General features: G+C 44.7%; 2 protein-coding genes across 3 annotated transcripts; one reads left to right on the plus strand and one right to left on the minus strand.

Annotated features, from left to right (window-relative positions):
- The first annotated feature begins 1,031 nt into the window (after positions 1-1,031).
- Positions 1,032-3,753, plus strand: LOC123167903 (uncharacterized). 2 transcript variants are annotated; one of them, XM_044585767.1, is made up of 7 exons: positions 1,032-1,292; positions 1,832-1,903; positions 2,000-2,076; positions 2,179-2,248; positions 2,570-2,727; positions 2,802-2,874; positions 3,370-3,753. In XM_044585767.1, the coding sequence occupies exons 2-7, from the start codon at positions 1,882-1,884 to the stop codon at positions 3,519-3,521; spliced, it is 552 nt and encodes a 183-aa protein (XP_044441702.1). In that variant the 5' UTR covers positions 1,032-1,292; positions 1,832-1,881; the 3' UTR covers positions 3,522-3,753. The 2 variants fall into 2 exon arrangements, with proteins under 2 accessions (XP_044441702.1, XP_044441701.1); XM_044585766.1 differs by having other exon boundaries at positions 1,033-1,321.
- Positions 3,754-4,889: 1,136 nt separating this feature from the next.
- On the minus strand, positions 4,890-10,608 carry LOC123165118 (serine carboxypeptidase II-2). Its single transcript, XM_044582748.1, has 10 exons — positions 10,223-10,608; positions 9,449-9,556; positions 8,501-8,596; positions 8,292-8,384; positions 8,096-8,181; positions 7,457-7,723; positions 6,913-7,046; positions 6,247-6,342; positions 5,751-5,859; positions 4,890-5,319 (listed from the first exon to the last, which is right to left on the minus strand). The coding sequence occupies exons 1-10, from the start codon at positions 10,491-10,493 to the stop codon at positions 5,155-5,157; spliced, it is 1,425 nt and encodes a 474-aa protein (XP_044438683.1). The 5' UTR covers positions 10,494-10,608; the 3' UTR covers positions 4,890-5,154.
- Between the last annotated feature and the right edge of the window lie 3,415 nt (positions 10,609-14,023).

Raw genomic sequence — 14,023 nt, forward strand, 5'->3', positions numbered from 1 at the left:
CTTTCCAGAAAAATTATGCGTCAAATATATTGGCAAAATGACACTAGTTAATGTTACACGCATGCATGCATTGCACATCATATCCATGGGTGGTTGACCAATCGAATAAGGATGTTGCATGCTCAAACAAGTACTGCAGAGATAATACGGTCGTGCATTTTAATTTAAAGGAACATCATCGAGGAGGCTATGGTGCTAAAGCTGCAACTTTAGCTGGCAACGACCACCAGATTAGTTGACACGCGCGAACCAACCTGTGGTTGGATGGTTAGTGGGACTGTGGTATTCCAGCCCACCAGGGTTCAAATCCTGGTGCTTGCAATTATCCTTGGATTTATTTCAAGATTTCCGGCGATGCGCATTCAGTGGAAGAAGACGTTCTTGTCAACAACGAGGCGCCTACGGTGACTTCGTAAATCTCAAGATGATATGCCGGCTCGGTCTTTCGGAGGTGCTCATAGGGGTAGGATGTGTGTGCGCGTTTATAGGGATGGGTGTATGCGCGTGTATATGAACGTTTGTGTCTGTACTGATGTTAAAAAAATTAGTTGACACGCAAGTGGGACAAGTTTTCAACGTGGACAAGCATGTCTCTCCTTCGCAAAAAAGAAATAAGAAAGCATGTCTCTGCACGAGATTGGATAGGGCCCGCCGGAGGAGACGTGCGACCAGTCAAATTGATAAATACTAGGACTAGGAAAAAAATGTCAAGATATAGAAGGCAAGTTTTGCAAATCAAGGAGAAAGCTTTGTTCGGTCGATTTATTAGGCATGTTTGAGTCAGCTAGCTATACTAGTATCAAACACAATATGGCCGAATGCAAGGGCACCTTCTCAATATGATCACATTGGCACAGGCGCATTGTGCGGTGCAGCGAATGGCGAGAGAGGTACATTGTGTGTGCAGTGAACACGTGTCTTTGTGCGTGTGTGTCTGCGCGCGCGTGTTTGTGTGTGAGCGAGAGAGAATCCACGTGTTTTGTCCTTCCTGATTGGCCAGCCCCTCGTGTTCTCCCCACGCGTATCCTCGTCTCTTTCCGCACGCCAACATAGCCGATCTCAGCGTCGGCAGATCTGGTGAGCGTCGGGAGGAGAAGAACGAGCCTGCGAGGCGACGACCGTGGGGGAATCGACCAGATCCGCCGCGTGCCCGTCTGGAGGACGGGAACACGGTGACGGGGGCTGGTTCGACGCGCACCTCCGCCACCGAGCCTTGCATCGCCGGCCACCGAGCCTTGCATCGCCGGCCACCATCCCCTCCCCTCACACGCCGCCACTGTCAAGATATATCGGTGCGCCCCTCCTCACCGTCAGGCCGCAGGTCAAGTTCTTCCGCAGAAACCCCCTCCCTGTGCTCCCTCTTTCCAGCCCGCGCCACCTCTCCGGCTCCTTCCTCCTTCCTCGCCGCCGCTCCCTCTCTTCACCTGCAGCTCTAGCTTCTCACCATAGCCGCTGCCCCCTCCCCCCTCCCGTGTCGATCTTGGTCGTACGCATCGCCGGGAAGAGCGAGGGCTTCCGCTCCTGCAACTGCTCAACCCGGAGAAGCTCGCCGTCGTAATTGCCATACGTCTTCCTCGCATCGTCCAGGCTATTCTTGTATAGCCGAAAATTGCTCTGACCCAACGATCCCCTCCCCATGCTATTTTTTGAAATCTTATTGGCCGATAATGTTCGTCTTAAGAGAGGAGCCACACCATATGTGCTCAATCAATCAAAAGAAATATTCATCCTTTCCATAAATTAGTTTCAGATGCGTAGGTGGTGTTTAGGCCAATGTTTTCATGTGATCCATTCACTCTGCTTTAACTTGAAGAACTAACTTTTGTATCAGGAGACGCGTGTGATCCTTTAGTGAAGAAACGTGCTTTGGAATGCCAAGATATGGAAATGTCTGAAGAGTCAGGTTCAGATAAACCTACCCAAGCCTGCTTATTTTTCATATGTTGTTAACTGGTCTTCCCAAGTTTTTACTCTATGTGTTCCAAAATTTTCTTTGAAGGTGCCACGAGTAAGTACAACGATGATGGCCAGATAGATGATTCACTGCAATCAATTCAGAAAATACGGGATGAGATTGTATGTTATATGTTTTTTCTCTTATTCAGGAAAAAGTATGCTTGTTTCCTATAACTATCTTCTAGAATCTGATGTGAACTCTCCTATTCTCTCTTCATTCAGCTTCGCAAGGAAAGCATACTTCAAGAACGAAGTGCTCAGTGTGATATGGACATCCAGACACTCTTGAGTGGTATTCTACCCATCTCACATTTTAAACATGCTTACATTTACAATCACGCTGTAGAACTATTACAGTTTTGCGGTCAACACTGTCGGCAAGTTTTCCTGGGAGCCATATGTTTTCAAAAGTTCTGCACTAAACTGTGGTGTATCACACTTTTCAATGTGGACAAATCGTCCACCGCACTTTGTGATGTACAAATCGTCCGTCAAAACTGTGGCCAATTTTGGCAAGATGTTTTTTTGGAAAAAAAATTAATGTTTTGGCAAGAAGTTGCTTCTATATTAGTACCGCATTTCTTGTACTCATCATGTTTTAAAACTTATGCAGAAGGAAAGATGACACCTAAAGCTGTATCAATAATAAGAAAATACAAGGAAACTTGCTCAGATATGACGGAAGCTACCAATTCATCTTGCTCTAGAGATGGTGGCCAATCGATCACTAAGAGGAAGAAATTGAAGGAGGCACTCCTCCGACAATGCAAGGTAAGAAACCTCAAGCTGAACCTATGTATTACAATTTTAAATGCCACTAGTACCCTTGACACTTGTCAATGCAGGAGCTTGATGAGATCTGTCGTGGGGCCCATTGGATACTCCCAAGATACACAGTACTACCTTCAGTGTCAGACGGTATGTACAAATGTTTACTTTTATCTCTTAGATATTCTAGATAGGCAAGTATTAGGTCCTTGGACCATGTAGGCATAACAATTAGGAATATCATATGAATGAGTCCTGTGCCACGTACTTCCTGATTCTCATTTATCGAATTCAATCCCTATAGGTCCTGGTTAGTTTTGTGCATTGAGATGATAACATACATAGTGTGCTACGCTAACCATGCTTAGGCAAAAAGAGTTTTCAAGGTGTCAGATCAATAGGCAGGGTTTGCTGCTCTCTTGATGTCAAAGTAGCAATCCAAATAAGCCGCTTGTTTATTTATCACATGTTATGCTCCGTTGAAGTGTTAGGTTTGTTAAACATTCGATCAGTGGTTATCTTAGATCAGACTGATTAGGTCCCTAGTTAGCACTAACCAGAATTGATGTTTGATTGACTATCATGTGTGTGTGTGTGTGTTGACTTTTGAGCACTTCTTCACCGGTCCTTTTCCTATATTTTCAGGAATGTACCATGCCAGTGTACGTTTGAGATGCCCTGATTTTGAGATGAGCCTCACTGGTGGTCTTCGTCCTACCCCACACGAGGCGAAGTGCTCGGCAGCTGCCAATATGATACTGGAGCTTCACAAGAAGGCGGAAGAGCAAGAACAGTAGGGTACCTGATGCAAAATCACCTTGTTAAACTCCTGAATCTGGGAAAGTGCGGGTGGCTGGAACCAGTTGCTTAGTCATTACAACTTTAAATAAGACTTATTGAGAAAATTAATTGTGTTGCTACCTTGTTATTAGCTATTTTACCTTCCGGAGGTTGACTCCTTGTGTTGTTGTTGCTGTTATTATGGTTGTTTATTAAGGTCGCGATAAACCCTAGACTGTTATTTTAAAACTCTATGATGCTTCAGTTGCACTGGAAAGCCCTGGTGGAAAATGATCTGTTCACTGTAAAAGCCTTAGCAAGTGTGTGGATTTAGCATGCTACTCCCTCCATTCCGAATTATAAGATGTTTTGGACATTTCAATATGGACTATATACGGACTAAAATGAGTGAACAAATACAATAAAACACGTCTATATACATCTGATTCAAAAAAAAGTTAGAACAACTTATAATAGTGAATGGATTAAGTCATGATCATTTGAGCGAAAAGGAAACCAAACATAGACTCGGGAACAAAAAGGTTGCACAAGCTTTAGAATTTATCATAAAATGATTAAAGGTAAGCAAATCGTCCCCTCTGAAATCAAACCAAAAAAATAACAATATTGCTGACTGGGATGTTGTATTCTGTCGTATGATAATGGAATCTCGGTTTAACCCTCTTCCAGAGGGGAAAAATATATATTCAGGAGTCTGGTCATAAATGGAATCACAGAAGCAAGAAATCTAAATGGCAAACACATGAGGGAGAAATGAGACAGACAGACTATCATACTATGGAGGCAATATTTTGCAGACATGGGAATGGATTAGGTTACATTAAGGCTTGACCAGAGTTGAGACCAAGGTTCCAAGTTTAAGCCATGGGAAGTGTATCTATATAAGAGAAATACCTTAGCCTGATAATTCATGTATCCTAGATTGGATCACCTCTTACCTTGTGCTGCTCAACGATGAGCGTCAGTTAACCACTCCAGCCATTTGGTATCGTTAAGGCGTCTATGTCTAACAGCTAAGAACAGTATCTACATTCGGATCCCATTGAAGTTATTTTCACCAGCTGACTGAACTGGTGCAAGGAATTTGCAGTTTGGATAACCATTGATAGTTTAACACAGTTCATCAAATAACCCCTGGTTCCGAGAAACATAAAGACTAATGTTGCAACGGATGCAGCCTGCACAGATGCAAGACAGCAAGAGTACTCCTGCTATCCGTTCTGTATGCTACTTACTACTCCCTCCGTAAAGAAATATAAAAGCGTTTAGATCACTACTTTAGTGATCTAAACGCTCTGTAGTGATCTAAACGCTCTTATATTTCTTTACAGATGGAGTACTTGCTATAAATGGTGTATAAGACGGATGCTGAAATTCGATTCATCTTTATCCTTAATTTCGGATTAATTTAACAGGCAGTGCCGTGGTGCCAATTAATGGCAGGAAAATTATTCCACAGTTCTGTTCCCCGTCTTAGGGGATTGGTGCCAATAGCACTTACAAATGACAACAGCTATGGCCATCCTTATATTGTGAAAGTTGTGTGTGGAGCTTCAACTACTGACTGCATTGGTGAGCTGGAACCTTCTCTGATGCTGGTCGTGTATGAAACCAATTGTGGGCGACATATTACATATCGCTGCGTAGATCAGACAGCACAGGCATTGGGCTCCCAGCCAAGAATGATTTGATGAGCGTAAGAGCCTGCTTGGGACGATGGAGAGGAACCTCATGACCCGCACCCCTTACAGTCACAAAGTTGAGACCCTTGTACCCTTGGGTCCAGCCACCAACCTGTTTAAACACGGAAGAGTTCAGAAGCTAGGAACAGAATGGAAGACGAATATCCTAAATAGCTAAACATACTGGAGCAAGTAGCAAAAAAAATAAAGGAGAACACAAAGGTTGCATTGTAAAGGCACATAGAACACAACTTATACTAGTTGAAAAGGGAACAAAAGTACTACGATCCATGTATATAGCAAGGTACCGTCATGGCAAGCTAGAAATCAAAATGAAAGCGTATCATGCCTGTGGCCTATGGGTATCACAGATTGCAAGACTTATCAGACTATAAGGACAGAGGTTCCACATAGACACATAACTAAGGCCAAAACATATGATAGTCTGAGGATGTACAAATTATGCACAAAAAAAACCACAAAGCTTCAGGGTACTGAACATTCATGGAATCATGGGCGTTTTGATCAAGAACAAGCCTTTACCTCGCCATCATCATCATACCAAGCATGCCACGGAGTCACTGTTGGAAGCTTGAGGGCATCAATGCTGTATCTAGTGGATGTTACTGGAATCACTGCATCTGTGTCTCCACTGGGCAAAGTAAAGAAAAGATTAAAACAGAAGATACTTATGTATCATATCATTTATACAAGCCATTCTCACATGATGTTTAAAGTACACAGAGTGGGAAAAGTAACAAAGGTTTTACCAGCATCTTATGGTAGGTCAAAATTCCACAACCATGTAAATGTGAACAGAGACTGACAAGAACTAATTGACATCGAACTAGGTTATACACAACGATCTTATCAACTAGGTGACGATATGTTAACAGTCTTGGGGAAATAAACTAGAATCCTAAGTCATGGACTAGGTTTTACACAACCATCTTATCGAACTATTGTATGGAGCATAGTTTAGTATAGAGCCATCATTGAGTGCCTGAGTTGGTAAAGACTTCAGAGAGTAAGGAATAACCTGAACATCCATATACGAAGCCCGTATTGAATAAGTTCATGATAGATATGCAGTACAGATCTGTCACAGTCCTTCCAGTTGGTGTTAATAACTTCACTGCAAAGAATGTCAGTAGTACCAACATGTTAAAAGAGTAAACGAAAACAGGAAACATGTTGGCGGACCTGCTTATTGGGATTACATGTCACTGGCGTTCACGTTTTCCAGTTACAGTTACTAAGAATAACCTCTAGATGCCATCTCTTAGTCACATATTTTTAATTAAAATTTAATCACCGCATAAATTTAGAGACATGCGAACATTGATGGCTAAAGATAATACTGAGAGATAACTGATGGTATAACATTTTTATTGTCTTCCCTAGATGACGGGAGGGGAAGAGAATGTTGCCTTCTCAACCACTATACACGCCCTTAATACTGCAAAACATAAGCATAACAATATAATTTTAAAAAGTCTAATCATAATTTTCTAGGCTAAGAATTCAGAACAACCCTACGTTATGGAGCATGGAATTAAAATAATTACTGATCGTTTGAGTAATATTACTACAGTTGTGAAAAAACGATTTTCCCACAAACTTATGATAGCAATGCAATGGACAAACTTACGTCGTAAGGATGGTAAAATCAATTCAGCCGCTAAAAAGGTGCTCAATACATTACCTGCAGGTCTCCCATTTAGATTTGCCAATGACCGGATTAACGTGAAGTGCCTTCTGCACCTCATGCAGATTGAAATATACAATTGAATGTTGTTCAGTGCATGGATCATATTGCTCTCCCATTTTTCCAGCAGACTATCAAAACACATCATGATATGAATCAGATGTACAGAAAACATGTGAATTCGTGAGCAAGTGTGCGGTACATGGCATGAAATATGGTATAAGTATTTCTCATTCACGGTTCTGTTGATGAATTTTGTGATGAGGACCCTTATCTTTGAAAAAAAGAAAGAATTGAAATATGGTATGCACTTATATGGACAGTACAGATCAAGGCAACAGTCCCCGCTTAGTACATACAAGTCAATTTTCATGCTAAAGTACATAACTCCTAAGATTTTCTTGAAAAGTGATGCATAAAACTTAGCAACTCCTCAGATAGGAAGGCACGGTTGAGTCAATTATATAACAATTAAAGTATCAGGTAAAATGCTACACTGTTTGTTTGGCATGACTTGAGTTGCAGGAGCTTCAAAACATACCCGGAGCCTTTTCACCACTTTGTTCCTTGAGGAGGCAAAAGATGAATGACAAGTAGGTGTGAAGATGCTATATGAATCGATGTTCCCAGCTTCAGTGCTAGCAATGTCAAGAATCTTATCACACTGTGGAGATGTATGCACAAAGGACTCGAAGTCACAGAAAATGTTCAGTAGCTTGTATGTTTGATCAGAAATCAAGCCAGTGGTCCACATATATTGAAATATTCCATAGTGGTCATGGAAATCATCAGTCAGGGCATTTCCTACCTGTAAGAAATGACAATAGATACAAAAAAAAAAGAGTTGAGTGAACTTATTGGTTATCTGATTGCTGTCCCTACGAATTTTATAACTCAACTAAAGAAAACATAGTAAGATACAAAAGCTTAAACAAACTAACCAAATCAAAAGGCAAGCTACAAAGTAGTTGAAGAAACGCTATTGGACTTGGTTGAGAATCTTTTCATTAAGTGTCATAGATAATTCGTAAGGACAATGGTATGCAACAAGCCGACAACAGAACACCAAAGGCATTTTAGTCTGTGGCCCGCCAGCAGAAATATAGTTCGATCTTAAACAATCAAAAGAAAATACATGATGGACTTCAATAATCAAAATGCAGAAGTGCCAAAGCCATACCATATAACCCTTGAGATTGATTGTTTTGTCTCCAGTGGCCTCGTGGTGCCTCTTTATGGCTTGAGCCAACTGAGGAACGTAGTGTCCTAACCCCAGAGTCATAAATGAGTTTCAGAAACTTTCCATAAAGGAAAAGGAAAGAAAGAAGCAGTAGACTGCATATAAAGAAACAAAAGCTTGTAAAGATTCTACAGACCAGCATAACTCTCTCCAGTTAAATAAAATTCACGCTCCTTGTATTGAGGAAATCGTTTAAGCCACTTTGTTAGGAACACCAACGAATCCTTGGCTACAATATGTTGAGAATAACAATGAGTGAAATCCAACAATAATATATCATTATTTTGGAGGATGTGGATTTCGTGTAAACCAAATGATAAGACAGAGTGAATGGGGTTGCAGTACCAGTCCTCTCATCCCCATTGCTTAAAATATCAGCAGAGGTGTTTGAATATGAATAACCAACACCAACCGGTGAATCAACGAACAAGATATTTGCAACTGCAAATATTAAGAAACTGTTAAAGTACATATCTTCCAAACCAAGCTGGAGTACAAGGAACAGCACACTATCAGAAGTTTAGCAAGAGAAAATGGGTAGTGATATGAAACAAAAAAAAAGGTTGTAAGGCTGAAAACAAAGGCTGTACTCCAATATGCGTGTAAGTAGCAGTTCAAGCATCAAATTCATCGAAATTAAAATACTACTCCCTCCGTCTGAAAATACTTGTTGGAGAAATGGGACGAAGGGAATAGAAGGTACTTGTTTTGCACAAGTGCGGTACATTCAAGCTTTGCCAAATCTAATCTGGCACTTTCCATCCACCAGTTGATCAAATTTCATGGTCAATTGCAAGCAACGATTTGTGCCAAGAAAGCTGAGCTTCCAGTTTAACAACCAATCAGCTTTCAGTACTCTAGCAAAATATGGGGCAGACTCAGCCGTCAGCTCCTTAGCTTGCAATTCTTTAGAAGAAGAAAAACATAATTTCCATGGATGAATACAACACTGTGAAACCTCAGCTTCTAATACAGGAAACATGGGAAAGCTCTTTCAGAACTCAATTGCAATGATGATACATATGGATAAAAGCAAAGCAGTTCACTTATCACAAATGCTGTGATCCATTAACAAACCTATCATTAGAGTTGGCTAGTTTAGGAACTTCTGGTCAAGATATTTCTTAAGGGTCTCTTTCCCAATAAAAGGCTTAGCAATTTCCAGCTAACATCGTTCATTGTGGAAACCAGAGATAGAAGGTTGGAATAAGAAAGTAGCAGCATTTTAAATTTGAAATTAATTAAAGTGGTGATATTCATCTTCAATAGAGTTAGTTTCTGTCTGAATGTTACCTTGGTTCCAAGAGTAAGGATTCATATGCACGCCCTTTCCATCTGCATTGACATGGAAAGGCCCCACTTCTTCCCCGACTCCAAAAGCAATTGATGAGCAACCAGGCCCTGACAAATGAAACGCAGAAAGCCACCATTATACTCTCAAGCTATTTACCTTATTGTTAGAAAATGAACTTTAATGAATGAAGGAGAAGTCAATATCCCAGATAAATTTATGAATACATGAACAATTAGCTAACGCCGTAAGGCAGCACTATAATAAGTTAACTCATTCCACAATTAGTTAATGCCATAAGGCAGCAGTATATAATTTAACTGATTTCACAATTAGTTAATGCCATAACCCATAAGGCAGCAGTAAGTTGACATTTCTTTCAATGGACAAGTTTAGGAGGTCGTCTTCTAGTCCTAGATAATAATATGCTTCAGTATGTGCTAGGCCCCCAAGCATTTTCCCCAGATAAAGAACCTGAATAGGCATGTAGTGCATATGAATGTATATATTGTAGCTATTTCTACTTCTGAAGCAATACCACAATCTTGTGCAGTGGTCAGATACGAGGCCTAGTACTCTAGTTGTATCACAGACAAAAGAAACCTTTCTGACGGCAGTTTCATGTGTTTGGCCCGGACAAAGAACTGGAGATCACGATGGTCGATCCCGGCTAACGCAGCACTAGTAACTTCAGCCGTAAAATCCCAACAGATTACTAGTACGAGATTGCAGGAGCGGATAGCAGAAGGAATGGGCGCCGGCGGTAAGGGGAGTACCTCCGTTGAGCCAGAGCACGAGCGGCTTGGGGGCCGGGTCGTGCGCGGCCTCGAAGAACCAGTAGAAGAGCGCGGCGCCGCGCTCCTCGCTGACGGTTACGTAGCCCGCGTAGTGCGCGAAGCTGGCGTTGAACGCCTGCCCCGGCACCCGCGGCACCCGGTCCCGCTCCTGCTCCGCCCGCCACGACCCCTCCGCCGACGCGGAGGCGGCCGCGACGAGGCCGAGGAGCAGGAGCAGGGCGGCCAGGAGGGGCCCGGAGGCGCCCGACATGGCGGGCTGGCGGCGGCGGCGGCGCCGGAGTGAGTGCAGCTGTGCAGGCTGTGGGTCTCGCGCGGCCGGCGACGTGGGGACTGGTGGTTGGCTTGGGTCAAGAACCAAAGCAGTGGTTAATAGTAGCGAGTGGTGTGGGGTGTGGGGTCGCGGTCGCGTGCACCTCGTGCGCGCCGTGGCAGCGAAGAAGCCCAGATCTCTCGAGCAACGAATAATCGTACGGGTATATTTCCGGTAGAGACGGAGTACGTATGCAAGTCAAGTACATGGTCCGTGGGGTCAGACCTGCTTGCATGAAAGAATCCTAGCCGGTTAGAATACACAGGAAGCGTTCCCTACCCTAGCCGCCGCCATTGGCGAGGCCACTAGGGAGGCGATCTTTTCCATCGGTGAGGGCGCTGGCCCCCTCTCTCTCCGGCTGCTGCTCCGGCGGCAGGAGGGAGGGGGGACCCCGTTCCTCCGCTCTGTAGTTAGGGTTTGGATTTGTAGGTCGTGGTGCGCCATTGGGGTGGTGGGAGCGGCGTCTGGACGAATAAATCTGCCTCAACTCCACTCCCACACTGGCGGTGTCCTTCATGGCGGCGTCTCGGAGTTGGTGGCATCGTGTGTTTGTCGATCCTTTAGATCGGCGATGTTAGGGTTCATGGATGGTGTCAGCGAGGCGGCGGCGGCGACTCCATCAGGTGTGTCTCTCCTTCTGCTCTGTCCCCGTTGCCGCGGCGTTGTCTCCGACGTCATGGTGGAGCAGGGAGGTTTTGTCGTCCGCGAGTACGCGCAGACGCTTGTGTACGCAAGTGACAGCTGGAAGATGGTGCATCTGTTGGGGATCGTAGCAGAAATCAAAAAATTTCTACGCATCACCAAGATCCATCTATGGAGTTTACTAGCAACGAGAAGGAAGGAGTTCATCTACATACCCTTGTAGATCGCGAGCGGAAGCATTCAAGTGAACAGGGTTGATGGAGTCGTACTCGTCGTGATCCAAATCACCGATGACCGAGCGCCGAACGGACGGCACCTCCGCGTTCAACACACGTACGGAGCAGCGACGTCTCCTCCTTCTTGATCCAGCAAGGGGGAAGGAGAGGTTGATGGAGATCCAGCAGCACGAAGGCGTGGTGGTGGAAGTAGCGGGGATCCCAGTAGGGCTTCGCCAAGCGCAAGCGGGAGGGAGAGGTGTCACGGGAGGGAGAGGGAGGCGCCAGGGGCTAGGGTGTTGCTGCCCTCCCTCCCCCCCCCACTATTTATAGGGGCCCTGGGGGGCGCCGGGCCCCTGGAGATCCCATCTGAGGGGGAGCGGCGGCCAAGGGGGTGGCTTGCCCCCCAAGCCAAGTGGGGCGCCCCCCCCCCACCCCCAGGGTTTCCAACCCTAGGCGCAGGGGAGGCCCAAGGGGGGCGCACCAGCCCACCAGTGGCTGGTTCCCCTCCCCACTTCAGCCCATGGGGCCCTCCGGGATAGGTGGCCCCACCCGGTGGACCCCCGGGACCCTTCCGGTGGTCCCGGTACAATGCCGATAACCCCCGAAACTTTCCCGGTGGCCGAAACTGGACTTCCTATATATAATTCTTCACCTCCGGACCATTCCGGAACTCCTCGTGACGTCCGGGATCTCATCCGGGACTCCGAACAACTTTCGGGTTTCCGCATACTAATATCTCTACAACCCTAGCGTCACCGAACATTAAGTGTGTAGACCCTACGGGTTCGGGAGACATGCAGACATGACCGAGACGCCTCTCCGGTCAATAACCAACAGCGGGATCTGGATACCCATGTTGGCTCCCACATGTTCCACAATGATCTCATCGGATGAACCACGATGTCGAGGATTCAATCAATCCCGTATACAATTCCCTTTGTCAATCGGTACGTTACTTGCCCGAGATTCGATCGTCGGTATCCCAATACCTTGTTCAATCTCGTTACCGGCAAGTCACTTTACTCGTACCGTAATGCATGATCCCGTGACCAGACACTTGGTCACATTGAGCTCATTATGATGATGCATTACCGAGTGGGCCCAGAGATACCTCTCCGTCATACGGAGTGACAAATCCCAGTCTCGATCCGTGTCAACCCAACAGACACTTTCAGAGATACCTGTAGTGTACCTTTATAGTCACCCAGTTACGTTGTGACGTTTGGTACACCCAAAGAACTCCTACGGCATCCGGGAGTTACACGATCTCATGGTCTAAGGAAATGATACTTGACATTGGAAAAGCTCTAGCAAACGAACTACATGATCTTTGTGCTATGCTTAGGATTGGGTCTTGTCCATCACATCATTCTCCTAATGATGTGATCCCGTTATCAATGACATCCAATGTCCATAGTCAGGAAACCATGACTATCTGTTGATCAACGAGCTAGTCAACTAGAGGCTTACTAGGGACATGTTGTGGTCTATGTATTCACACATGTATTACGATTTCCGGATAACACAATTATAGCATGAACAATAGACAATTTATCATGAACAAGGAAATATAATAATAACCGTTTTATTATTGCCTCTAGGGCATATTTCCAACAGTCTCCCACTTGCACTAGAGTCAATAATCTAGTTACATTGTGATGAATCGAACACCCATAGAGTTCTGGTGTTGATCATGTTTTGCTCTAGGGAGAGGTTTAGTCAACGGATCTGCTACATTCAGGTCCGTATGTACTTTACAAATATCTATGTCTCCATTTTGAACACTTTCACGAATGGAGTTCAAGCGACGCTTGATATGCCTGGTCTTCCTGTGAAACCTGAGCTCCTTGGCAAGGGCAATAGCTCCAGTGTTGTCACAGAAGAGAGTCATCGGGCCCGACGCATTGGGAATCACCCTAGGTCGGTAATGAACTCCTTCATTCAGATTGCTTCCTGCGCTGCCTCTGAGGCCGCCATGTACTCCGCTTCACATGTAGATCCCGCCACGATGCTTTGCTTGCAACTGCACCAGCTTACTGCCCCTCCATTCAAAATATACACGTATCCGGTTTGTGACTTCGAGTCATCCAGATCTGTGTCGAAGATAGCGTCGACGTAACCCTTTACGACGAGCTCTTCGTCACCTCCATATACGAGAAACATATCCTTAGTCCTTTTCAGGTACTTCAGGATATTCTTGACCGCTGTCCAGTGTTCCATGCCGGGATTACTTTGGTACCTTCCTACCAAACTTACGGCAAGGTTTACATCAGGTCTGGTACACAGCATGGCATACATAATAGACCCTATGGCCGAGGCATAGGGGATGACACTCATCTTTTCTCTATCTTCTGCCGTGGTCGGGCATTGAGCCGTGCTCAATTGCACACCTTGCAATACAGGCAAGAACCCCTTCTTGGACTGATCCATATTGAACTTCTTCAATATCTTGTCAAGGTACGTACTCTGTGAAAGACCAATGAGGCGTCTTGATCTATCTCTATAGATCTTGATGCCTAATATATAAGCAGCTTCTCCAAGGTCCTTCATTGAAAAACACTTATTCAAGTAGGCCTTTATACTTTCCAAGAATTCTATATCATTTCCCAT

This window comes from Triticum aestivum, chromosome 7D (genome assembly GCF_018294505.1).
Source record: "Triticum aestivum cultivar Chinese Spring chromosome 7D, IWGSC CS RefSeq v2.1, whole genome shotgun sequence".
Classification (NCBI taxonomy): Eukaryota; Viridiplantae; Streptophyta; class Magnoliopsida; order Poales; family Poaceae; genus Triticum; species Triticum aestivum.

What these genes read in the sequence shown, in the direction of transcription:
- LOC123167903 (XM_044585767.1), top strand. Translation starts at nt 1,882, where the DNA reads ATGGAAATGTCTGAAGAGTCAG. An exon ending in GGAAATGTCTGAAGAGTCAG is followed by an intron (nt 1,904 to 1,999) that starts GTTCAGATAAAC and finishes TTTTCTTTGAAG; the next exon opens with GTGCCACGAGTAAGTACAAC. An exon ending in CATCCAGACACTCTTGAGTG is followed by an intron (nt 2,249 to 2,569) that starts GTATTCTACCCA and finishes AAACTTATGCAG; the next exon opens with AAGGAAAGATGACACCTAAA.
- LOC123165118 (XM_044582748.1), bottom strand. Translation starts at nt 10,493, where the DNA reads ATGTCGGGCGCCTCCGGGCCCCTCCTGGCCGCCCTGCTCCTGCTCCTC. An exon ending in TCAATCTCAAGGGTTATATG is followed by an intron (nt 7,724 to 8,095) that starts GTATGGCTTTGG and finishes CATTTCTTACAG; the next exon opens with GTAGGAAATGCCCTGACTGA. An exon ending in GGTATGATGATGATGGCGAG is followed by an intron (nt 5,320 to 5,750) that starts GTAAAGGCTTGT and finishes GTGTTTAAACAG; the next exon opens with GTTGGTGGCTGGACCCAAGG.